At 34.4% G+C, this 11913-nt stretch overlaps 1 protein-coding gene across 2 annotated transcripts in view; it reads left to right on the top strand.

Moving 5' to 3' along the window:
- Positions 1-11913, top strand: part of Oamb (Octopamine receptor in mushroom bodies) — a 22075-nt gene extending 10162 nt beyond the window's left edge. Inside the window, exons 2-9 of one of the 2 annotated variants that reach the window (XM_018461044.1) lie at positions 1779-1916; positions 2811-2909; positions 3035-3162; positions 4548-4685; positions 6577-6859; positions 8804-8965; positions 9779-10092; positions 10742-11913. In XM_018461044.1, coding sequence (XP_018316546.1) covers positions 1779-1916; positions 2811-2909; positions 3035-3162; positions 4548-4685; positions 6577-6859; positions 8804-8965; positions 9779-10092; positions 10742-10856 — 1377 coding nt within the window. In that variant the 3' untranslated portion in view covers positions 10857-11913. The remainder of the gene's footprint in view (positions 1-1778; positions 1917-2810; positions 2910-3034; positions 3163-4547; positions 4686-6576; positions 6860-8803; positions 8966-9778; positions 10093-10741) is intronic. The other variant, XM_018461045.1, reaches the window with a different exon arrangement.

Raw genomic sequence — 11913 nt, 5'->3', positions numbered from 1 at the left:
ACTTGGCGCCACAATTGTTGATATCAAATCTTTTATACAGATGATACATATATCATTAGATTTAATAAGAACATTAACAGAATTTAACTTGGCGCCACAATTGTTGATATCAAATCTTTTATACAGATGATACATATATCATTAGATTTAGTAAATTTTGTGATAGAATGATTTTCATGTAATAATTTTTGAAGGGGAATAAAGCCATTATAACTTGGGTTGGAATGTATCATATACAAAAAATTTCATCAAACAGCAAACGCAATTAGTCATCAGTTCCACGGCCGATTAAATAATTGACGTTGGTGAAACCGGCCCAAATGGTGGTTTCCATTCGAGAAGCATGCACGCTTAGCGCTTTTTTTACCTTTTTTTTAAAAAGGTAAAATAGATTTTAATTAAATAATGTACTGATAGGCGAGTTTGAGCGCGAAGATAGAACGGAGCTATAGAGAAGTATATACTATATACGTATACATATTTATATTCTTATACAACTGCAGTCATGTGAATAATAATGAATAATTAATAGACTTTTTTCTTTGCCATTAATTACTAATAGTAACCGCAACTCGAGATTGTAATGAATATTTTAGAATTTATTAATATAGAATAACGGAATATTATTACATTTACAATTCTGCTTTCTGTATATTTTTAAATTTTATTTTTTATATTATCCTATACAATTTTTTAGTTTGATCAGCAAAATCGTCTTTTATTCGAAAAAAATTTTCTTTTTTTAATTGCAATTATTATCAGCCAAAAAGTAATTCGAAAATGAAATGTTTAGAAATCTCCATTATTCGATAAATGTGACAAAACATGATAGGAAAGAGAACGAGCGGTCAGTAAATTTTAAGAAATTAGTAAACGAGAATGGGAGAATCCATTTAATTGCAATTTATCGATAATCGTGTGCAGTCATAGCTGCAATAATCTGATTGTAAATAATGAAGGTTAATTACTGAATTCCGATATCGGTAACACGCTAGCTAATTCTGAACAGGTGGTTGTAGTAGAGGTGTGTGCGGTTGTATTGCTCGTCATAATGCGGATACGTTATGCGTACAACACGGACGTACAGATGCGCGCATGCCGCACGCAGTAGATGGGATTCCATTATATGTGGTTACATCGTGAATCACTATCCGACCTGAATTAATCCGACGATTGACATATGTTTCGCGTCTTATCTACTCGCTAGATTTTGCGAATTATCAGATATACATCACTGTCAATCACATGCATGAACTGTCTGCTCATCTGCGATAAACTTTGTTCTATTTAATACACGATGTATGGATAGTTATTTTTGCTTCAATTTTGAAATATGTTACATTTGACAATTTAATTTTTCACACATATCTGGTGAATGAAGCTATTACAATAAAATCAATTTTTTTGATAATATTTCAAGTTAAATAACATTCAGAAAAAAAGACAGTAGTAGCAACTGTAAAAGTGACAGTTATACAAGTTTTATGTGCAAAATTATTATATATTATATATTATAAACTAATGTACATACATATAGCTGAATAAATTATTTTATAATTACAATAATTATAAAATAGTTTATTTAATTATGTGTGTGTATGTATACATTGATTCTACATGTAAAACTTACATAATCATCACCTTACAGTTGACCATCTCGTCTTTTTTCTAAGGAAATAAGTGAGATTTTAATACTATTTGCACTAAAGAACGAAAGATTCTTTATCACTGACGTTTTGTGCTGAACGTATTTCTTTTGAACGTGTTTCTCTCAAAAGGTTTGGATATACGGGAACCTTTGGTGCTCCGTGTGGCTTGCGGTCGACGTTTGGATGTGTACGGCATCGATATTGAATTTATGCGCCATCAGCTTGGATAGGTACTTGGCTGTGACCAGACCAGTCAGTTATCCTCAGGCAAGTACCACTCAGCATTCATGAGAATGATTATCCCAAGGAGATCAGAAGCGCGTTACGCGTCAATTTCGCCACTTGGTTCAACGCGTTTGTTCAATGATAATATTCCTTGTTGATCAAGGACGATTACACACAAAATGACATAAGCTGCATAACCATAGCATAAGGCCGCTATGGTTATGCAGCTTATGTCATTTTGTGTGTAATCGTCCTAATAAAACCGTCCGCAATAAACATCTAACATAAAGATGCCATGTTGATTTACATGAGATGCTCATTGGTCTAGGAGCCTTATTGGTCTAGGAGCTATGGTTATGCAGCTTATATAATTTTGTGTGTGATGGCCCTAACACTGCGAAAATAAAAGACACAGTGAAATGAAATGAAAAAGAAGTAGAGTTAACTTCTGTAAGCTAACAATAAAATCTTAGAATAAAGGTCAGGACAGATCTTTGCATAACGCATAATTCATAAAGCATAAGAAAATCAACCAATCAAAGTTTTTATTTCATGGAAAGAAAGGAAATAAAGAACTTAGGTTGATTCGTTTTCTTATGCATTATGCGTTATGCGTTATGCAAGACTCTGTGCTTCCGTCCTTACTTTCAAATTTTTATATTTACTATTCGAAGTATTTTATTCGCAATATTCAATTTTGGATGCATTGATTTTTCGTATTTTAGAAAATTGAACTAATAATAAAATGAGAAATATAAACTTGTGCGCATCGAAAAATAAAGAGAACAAACATAGTGAAGGAATGTGAATTTCCTCTTCAAAAGGGGGACTGTAATATATCGACTAATTGCATTAACTTATCTATGCAATTATCGCGTTCCTGACGTGTATTTCTTCGTTAATTGCCTCTTTTTTTCTCCGTTTCCATAAATTCAGCTTATGTCGACGAAGAGGGCTAGACTGCTGGTGGCCACCGTTTGGATTTCAAGCTTCGTTATCTGTTTTCCGCCTCTAGTGGGCTGGAAGGACAAACGGGTGCGTACTAGCCACAGCTAATCCGCCTTCGCGCTGTTATTTCGGGGCAATTTTCAATCGACGTCCGATCGACCCTGGCCGTATTTAGTCTGCACACGTTTTTAATCGCTTCTCTGTTCTCGTAGTCGCACACCACGTACAATGACACGTTTCCTCTATATGGCCCGTCCAACACCACCACTATACTCGTGCCGATGAAGCCATGCCCATGGATCTGCGAACTGACCAACGACGCCGGCTACGTCGTTTACAGGTAAGTCCCCCAAAGACCCTTGGCTCCTCATTATATACGTATTGGATTATGTCGCGTAATATTAATAGCGAGAAATTTATACACAGATATTTTTTTCTTTACATTATATACCGAGATATATTAGCTTTTCATTATCCGGCTAAATACCAGAGTGTCATAAAAATGGCAAAATGTGTCAGGAAAAATTCTTTTAATGTCTTTCCTGCATTAAAGAGACGTTATTCAATTTATCGGCGTAAAATTAATTTGTTTTAACATACGTTGTAGGATCAAATAATAGAATAAAAATCGTGCCTTAAATGACATCTTTTTATTTAGATGTATAAAAAATATATGTATGTATAACAATATGTATATAATAACAAAATTTATATAAAATATACATATATATAACAAAATATATATTGTATAACAAAATTTACGCAATTAAATTTTCATATAATACATATATTAATACCTAACGTGTATTAAAATCTGAAAATTTACGTAAAATTGCAATAATTTCGAAGACAACAATTTCGCCAATTAAAGACCTTAATTTTGAAGCAGACATATAATTGACATTTTCACAAAATAGAAACATTCTCTTTTTTGTATGAATCACTCCTGACATTTTACCTCTGTTTTAAAAATGGATAAGCCACTCGAGAAATCACAGAATTATATTATAACAACAATATTATACATACAACATTAGTTCTAAATTAAATCTGAAATAATTAAATAAAACTCTATACAAGGGCAATGAGTCTAGCACGTTGTTCGATTGCGACAATCTAATTTATTTATTCAAATCAAATTATAAATAAATTTCATACGTTTCGATTTTCATTGAGCTGTTCTGTGTATAGAGTTTTATTTAATTATTTATTTGTTCGAGTCTTAAAGGAGACTTTGTTAATTTTTAAACCTGAAATTTTATAGACTATTAGACTACCAATAGTAACAGTTTTAAATTAAAATATATAAAATTTTCTAGCTTGCTAAGCAAAAATTAAAAGTAAATAGGAAAGTAAAAAGAAAAAGAGGTAAAAAAACAAATAAGAGTTTTACCTCTGTCGCCGTATTATATACATCAATCAAAATTTGTTATCTATATACGCACCATATGATACCGATCAAAAAGCTAATATATTATATAAATGACTGATACGTTTTAAGTGCTTGCCAGTGTTTCTCGATTAGATCATCTTGTCCATTATTAAAACCAATAGCTAAATTAATATTCGTGATATAGTCTGATCTCTCTCTGTGTGCGTGCGTGCGTGTGTGTGTTAAACTGCACGAGCTGACTACGCGTAAAAGTGTCCGATCTGTTATCGCGAAATGGGGAACTACGATTATCAGCAGTGTGACAGGAAATCACAATTGCAATTGTGTTGCAGCGCCCTAGGCTCCTTCTATATACCGATGTTGGTGATGCTATTTTTTTATTGGCGGATCTACAACGCCGCAGTTTCCACGACGAGAGCTATCAATCAAGGTTTTCGGACAACAAAAGCCTCGAAAATGCTTGGCAGCAGGTAAACTTCCGCGTCAGTTTTTTTTCCGAAACTTCCGTTTACTTGACTAGTAAATTAATTTTTTATAGTTCTGTAATTCATTTTTATCACATTTTATCATTTTTATCACGGTTTGTTTACAAACTGTGTCGATGTTATCTTTCTTTGTATTTATTTTCTTACATAACATTTGTGTTACTTTCTAACATATTCATCTTGTGTAAAATTAACTCAAAAATTTGAGTGAACCATTTGAGACATGCGATTTATGTTAAATTCAACACATTTTTTTCAACTGTGTATCAATTATCTTTTTAAGCATTCATAGTTTTAGAAAGTTTATATTAAATTTAACATTTTTCACATGTCTCAAATAGTCCATCCAAATGGTTTTTGTGTTACGCAATTTAACACAAGATAAATATGTTAAAACACAAACATTATGTAAAAATTAAAAAATACAACTTACAAGGGGAGCACCAGACATTGTCCCTTCCGATTGAGTTGAACTTTATATATGTTATAAATCTGTCCTCCCACTAATTCATCTTAAAGTAATAGGACCCGCCTCTCAAGCGTTCGCGAGAAAATCGCGTTTAAAGATTTACGTGTGCGTAATGTACCGTGTAATAAGAAGAGATCGACACCGTCATTCAATGTGCTCATTGTAAAACAATATTATGTTTTGTATGTTTTTACGATGAATATCATCCCAAAACATGTAACTCATCATACAATCAGTCCTCGTAACGTGCTATTGCGTGTGGTGTATGTTTTTAAATATTTAGCCTATAAAATAACTGTTTTAATTATACAATTAATTATATTTCAGATATTATGAAATTCATCTATTTATTAATGGTTGTAAGGTTTTCTTTTGTGAATATAATTTATGTAATTTCAGAATGAGTTAATAAGATATTTCAGAATACATAATGAAAGGAAAGTAAGGAAGAAAATAAAAAAGTCAATCTTCTATAACATTATTCATAAGATTTTAATAAGCAAATTTGTAATAAACATATATTTCAGTAATTGTAAGCTATTATTTGCTAATCTTCGGAATAAGACTGATTGTATGATGAGTTACATGTTTTGGGATGATATTCATCGTAAAAACATACAAAACATAATATTGTTTTACAATGAGCACATTGAATGACGGTGTCGATCTCTTCTTATTACACGGTACATTACGCACACGTAAATCTTTAAACGCGATTTTCTCGCGAACGCTTGAGAGGCGGGTCCTATTACTTTAAGATGAATTAGTGAGAGGACAGATTTATAACATATATAAAGTTCAACTCAATCGGAGGGGACAATGTCTGGTGCTCCCCTTGTTAGACACAATGTGGAACAAATTATGGAAATATTTTTTACTTTAGTAAAATTATATTTATACATGTTACTTTTTTAAAAAATTAATACGTACATTCATCTTTTATTTATTTATCTTAGAATTTATGCTTTAAAATTATATAATTTTTTATTATTTGTCCACTTACTCGTAAATCGTATTATTTTAAGAAATATTAAACATTAATTTAACACTGATATGTTAAAAATTTAATATAAAAATTTTTATAAGGACCAGTTTTAACAAGTATAAAAATGGTTTTTACTGTGTATCTTATCAGACGCTACCAATATAATTTTTTAATATTATATATAAAACAAATCATCATCTTTTATTGTCATTCCCTTTTAATGAAATGGCACTGCAAATAAAATTTCCTACATTCAAATATTTTTTCCACTCTTTGTTCTCTCGAGTCGTCGTTTCATTTGCGGGTCTGCGCTTGAGCTTCTTCTCCACGAGAGAAAGGAAGTCTTTTTATAGAAGCTTCATGCTGCCAACAGGCATAAATGCCCATACAAGCACACAACGCATTTTCCTATTTTTATGCAGGTTTGATGAACAAAGACTGACCTTACGAATACACCGTGGCCGAGGTAGCGTCCACAACGGCAGTAACAACGGCAACTCGAGAAGTCCAGACTCGAGCAGCCGCAGCTCCGTGAAGCGGGAAAAGATCAAGATCTCAGTCTCCTATCCCAGCACCGAGACGCTCAACACGAAGTGCAACACCCTCGAAAGGACACCGTCGAGATGTTCGCAAATCTCAGTCCATTACAGCAACGGGCAGACGCAGACGCAGCTTTGTCCGACCTCGCGAAACACGCATCTTAAGGTGAATTAGATCTTATAAGTTCCATTTACATGATCTATCTGAGGATGTATTGTATTTAACTGCTTCAAATGCACGAATCCCTTTTTAATTTTCCGATCTTGTTCCATATTTTAAGAAACGGTGTTTACTCCTTCAAGATTACATCATTAACGTATAATTTTATCATTTCTATATCACAGAAACTATTTCGAAAGAACTATATTAAAGATTTATATATTTTTTTATTGCTGTATAATTATAATATAATAACATGAAGTTTGATCGAGAGATGGAATCTACAGCTCTCCGTTGGAAGTGATGTTGGACATGCGTAAATTTCACGTTCCAGCATCACATTCTTGGTGACATGTTGTCGCTGCAATTTTAAGTGCATACGCTTTTTATTGGTGACTAATCGACAGCATTTTGCAAAATGAAACGAATCAAGGATCACTTTTTCGTTCAATAAAACCGAGGCACTCGTTCGATCGAACGGGGCTATCGAGCCGTATAAATTCACTCTTTTTCCTCTTTTCCCTCGCTCTGTTTTGTTTCACAAGGATCTCCGAGCTTTTATTTGCCGTTTAAATCGTCGATCGTGATTTTTCTCCCGCATGTGAGTCGGTATCGTGCGGATTTACAGACGGATAAAACGAAGCAGGATATGGACATGTACCTGTTTTGTTGATGGCTTTCATGTCATGCGTAATCGTTGGTATCGATAAATATATATATATATATATATATGAACATATATTATATATTCAAGAAAGAAATAAAGAGAAATATATTCGCTTCTATTTTGACAGACGTGGATAACTTATCAGAGATATTATGCTATTTTTATAGACAAGCATGAACTAAATTTCCCTTTGGAATTCTAATGTATTGTCGAAAATAAAGATGTGCAAACAATCAGAATAAAATAATGACTAGAATGTCTCCGTGCTTGCATCGAAGTATGAATAATTAAATTTCAATTTCTGGAAGAGAAAACGGAAAGAATGGTTTTGTTAAAGTATTTATAAATTTAGCTAGATACAAATCTGAAAATAATTTCATTAGACCATCAAAATAATTATGTAGGACGCACAAGTCGGTTGCTACACTGTTAAATTCATAATCTCAACTTAAATCCAATTTGAGTTGTTGTTAATTATTTCTATAGATCGCCACTCCTACTCAATATGTCGTTAATTTAACTGAAATAGTAGAGTTAAACAATTTAACTCAAAGAATTGTAGATATTAAATTTGACTCAAAATTTTGTTTATTGTTTATTAAATTCATACGTTAATATGGATGTTGTTTATTTTGAAACTAACCGAAAAAAATGGATTGATTTACATGTTGACATAAATTGAAGATAAAAAAAATAACAAAATATCATTTAATTCTAGACATTATCATTGTTGCTTTGATATTTAACAATACAAAAGATCAAAACTTTTTAGAGTACTGTCTATTATACTTATACATCCTACATATTTATTTTGATAATCGAATAAAAAACAAGTAATAATCGCAGGCTCAGGAGATTAAATCTAATGATCTATACAGGGTATATCTAAAATAACGTACACTAATCATACAGTGCTATTCCTAATAAAAAATTAAGTCGAAAAGTCCTTTAGCATTTTGCAATTTTCGCAATAGTTAACAAGATATTAATTACAAAAAATCGCTGAATATTGGTTTTCAATAATTTTTATTGTACAGTTATCCATTTCGTGTTTTCGTCCGTAAGAAAGTGCGAAATATTGAATTTTTAGCCCAATATGATCGCGTATCGCTATAGCGAGTCTGACAACAGTCTGAATGTTGCTCGCGTTTGTCATGAAAGTTTTACGGCGTCTGTAAATCTCGTGCGAAAGTGAATCTGTATTTTATAGGCGCACGTGATGTTTGCGTGAGTGTATGCGTGTGTCGGAGTCGTAAAGGCCGACTTGTTAAATCCCCTTTCAGGTCGGTGGTGTCAATAGGGTCGGCAGCAGCAAAAGAACAAGCAGGCGGAGCAGCTGCGAGAGTCAGGTGACCGGCGACGAGTTGTCGCTGCGCGAGATGACGCCGAGCAACGAGGAGAAGCCGCGAGTGATGAAGCTGGGCAAGAGAAACATAAAAGCCCAAGTGCGTTTCTCATGTCGGCTCGTTTTTATCGCTTTCACACTTTGGCTATCAGACCTATTTTTCAAATGTTTCATAAAAACGAACGAGCAACATACGATAGTTTCGTAAGACTTCATACGATGGAAATTCATTTTTATCTCAGTTGGCATAGTGATAATTAGTCGATTACTGTCGGAATTAATTTGTACTATAGATTTAATGATCAAAATATGAATGCATATTATAAAAGAGATAACATACTGTTTGTTGTGTGTGAAAGCAGAGGAATGTCAAGTTAATATCTTTCTCACTGTTAAATATTAAAAGATCGAATTTAAACTAATTTCTTAAGTTAAATAGCATTTTGAACTCTCAAAGTGTGTAAAATATATGATTTTAATACAAAATATACGGTTAAAAAAACAATCATATATAATAATCCATTTCTATGGTTGAATTGTTTAGTTTCAAAATAAACGGTGATCATATTAATGCATGCATTAGTAAATGCATGCGTGCAAATAATAAACTAAATTTGAATCAAATTTAATAAATTTCTTAAATTAAGTTGTTTAAGTTATCTTTTAGTTTTAGTTAAATTAAGAATGTATTAAGTAGGAGTAGTGGCGGCCTATAAGAATTATTAAAAATGATTCAAATTGGGTATAATTTGACATTATATAATTTGATTGAATTTAAGTGCACTTTGTTAAAAGTAAATATTAATTTTAAGTTAATATTAATTTTATTATGATACGCATTCATGTTTTAACAAAGTAAAGGATATTTAAAATATGTCGGTTGCCTTGATGTTTGAGACAAAATTATACGCAGGTGAAGAGATTTCGCATGGAAACGAAGGCGGCGAAGACCCTGGGTATCATCGTCGGCGGCTTCATCTTGTGCTGGCTGCCTTTCTTCACCATGTATCTGGTGCGCGCGTTCTGCCCGAATCACATCCATCCAACCGTCTTCAGCGTACTGTTTTGGCTAGGATACTGCAATTCCGCGATAAATCCGTGTATCTATGCCCTCTTCAGCAGGGACTTCCGCTTCGCTTTCAAAAGAATCATCTGCTGCAAGTGCTCCTGCATACAACGCGCCAACACCTTGCGACGTGGCAGTGACGGCAGTCAATTGGCAATGAGGTCAGTGTTACAATTTGTATTACAAAGTGGAATCGCATTCTGCGATTTATTTTTGCAAGCACACATAGGAAACATTTAAATTGGAATTGCGATTTGTATGACAAAATGCGTGAAACGGCAATGCATTCTATTTTTACGCGAATTTTGCCTCATAAAAGAGAGGAAGTTTAAAAGAATTAATCATTTCGTCTATGTTTTAAATTTAAGATTTAAATTTAGAAAATCTTATTATATATCAGTATTATGGCGTATCTATCCGATTATCATCGGTATCTGTTGAATTTAAACGCAAAAGAAGCTTTAGAAATACGGTGCACATAAAAGAAAATCCTTAAATTTCATCACATTTTATGTATCATAAACGACGGTATATATCATCAAGTTCTATATGGCGACCAAATGTTTTCATGAATGTATTTTCCCTGGATTATAAAATGCGCGATAAATTCGGTGATTCGGTTCTAAAATAACCAATCTTGATTAAATCGAGTTGAAGAGACTATGCTTTCTGAATATTTTATAAATTTTAAACTCTAATTAGTTCGAGAGAGGATATTGCCGTTTTGTAAGAAATCCACAGAATGATATTCACACCGGTGCAGTGCTCATGGTATGTCTCACGGGAACGATTCTGCGTGTGTTCTCGTAGGAACGAACGAAGCCCGAGTTATTCGATTCGCACGGCTCAGCACGGGACCTCCATCGACGACTCGGATCCGGATCCGTCATTGGAGGCGAGCCATTCGCAGAGTGAGTCCAGATGATTGTAGCGACACGTCCGAGCTGGTACGCAGCGCGTCACCTTCAATCCCCGATCCTCGAAAGCGAGGATATTCTCATTCTGATGACGGCGGTGCTCCGAGAGCCACGCTCGACACGTCCTCGCGGCCCTCTGCACGTCATGACGACGATGAGTCGCGGCCACTTCGACGCTTAAGTGTGCCAACGTAAATCAGTTTCTCCATTCTGCCAGACTAATGTTGCGTCAGCAGTTCCCGTAAATTAGAACACTCGGGTGAAGCTGGAAACTCCCGAACTCTATCTCCGTCTCACCGTGAATGTACGAAATCGGTAGGCGAGTAACAGTCAGATAACAAGCGACAAGTAAGACGGGATGAGTAACGTGCCACTTGCTTAACTTGTCTCGTTATTCTATCGTCGAAAAGAAAAAGCCGATGCTTAGTTTGTCTACGTAATCTTGTTACAATGGCGGTTTTACGCCAGGTCAACAGGGATGTAATACTCGGGTAGTTTTTTGAGTGAGGTGAGCAAATAATTTGCTGTTTGATCTGCTCCCTTGCTAAATCGCGTGATCTCGTAAGAGTTTACGCAAAGTCAGCAGAGGGGTAAGTCAAGTAGAAGATTGCTTTCCTCGCTTTTTTGTCATCTACCGTTGGAAGGAAAGGAAAAACAAAGAAAAAGAAAAGTAAGGTAGATGCCGTGCGATTTGCCTTTGCACTGTAATTGTGGCGAGGTGCTAGGAAACGGAGTGCCAGGTGGAGCTTTGCGATACGCGTCTACGCGGAATTGGATTTCAGCGCGATAGACCCAGAACGCGGCGCTTTTCATCTGCAAAAAGCGAAAGAAAAAGAAGAAAAGGAAAAATCGATTTCCCTACGCGGATCTTGTAGGAACGCGCTTCCTCGCGATAATCGTCGCAACGCTACGCTTCGATTTGTACTTTTGGGCTACGCGAGAAGCTTCGCACGGTTTGTCCCTCATAAACGACCGTCTTCTTGCGTCCGGTAGGTACGCAATAAATTATCCGACATAGTTATGATGAATTCGGTCATTCGCACTGGTTATAGTGCATATTTAAAA

Source organism: Mycetomoellerius zeteki, unplaced genomic scaffold (genome assembly GCF_001594055.1).
Source record: "Mycetomoellerius zeteki isolate Tzet28-1 unplaced genomic scaffold, Tzet1.0 scaffold98, whole genome shotgun sequence".
NCBI lineage: Eukaryota > Metazoa > Arthropoda > Insecta > Hymenoptera > Formicidae > Mycetomoellerius > Mycetomoellerius zeteki.
Note: the sequence above shows the minus strand (reverse complement) of the source record. Positions and strands in the feature narration are given on the sequence as shown.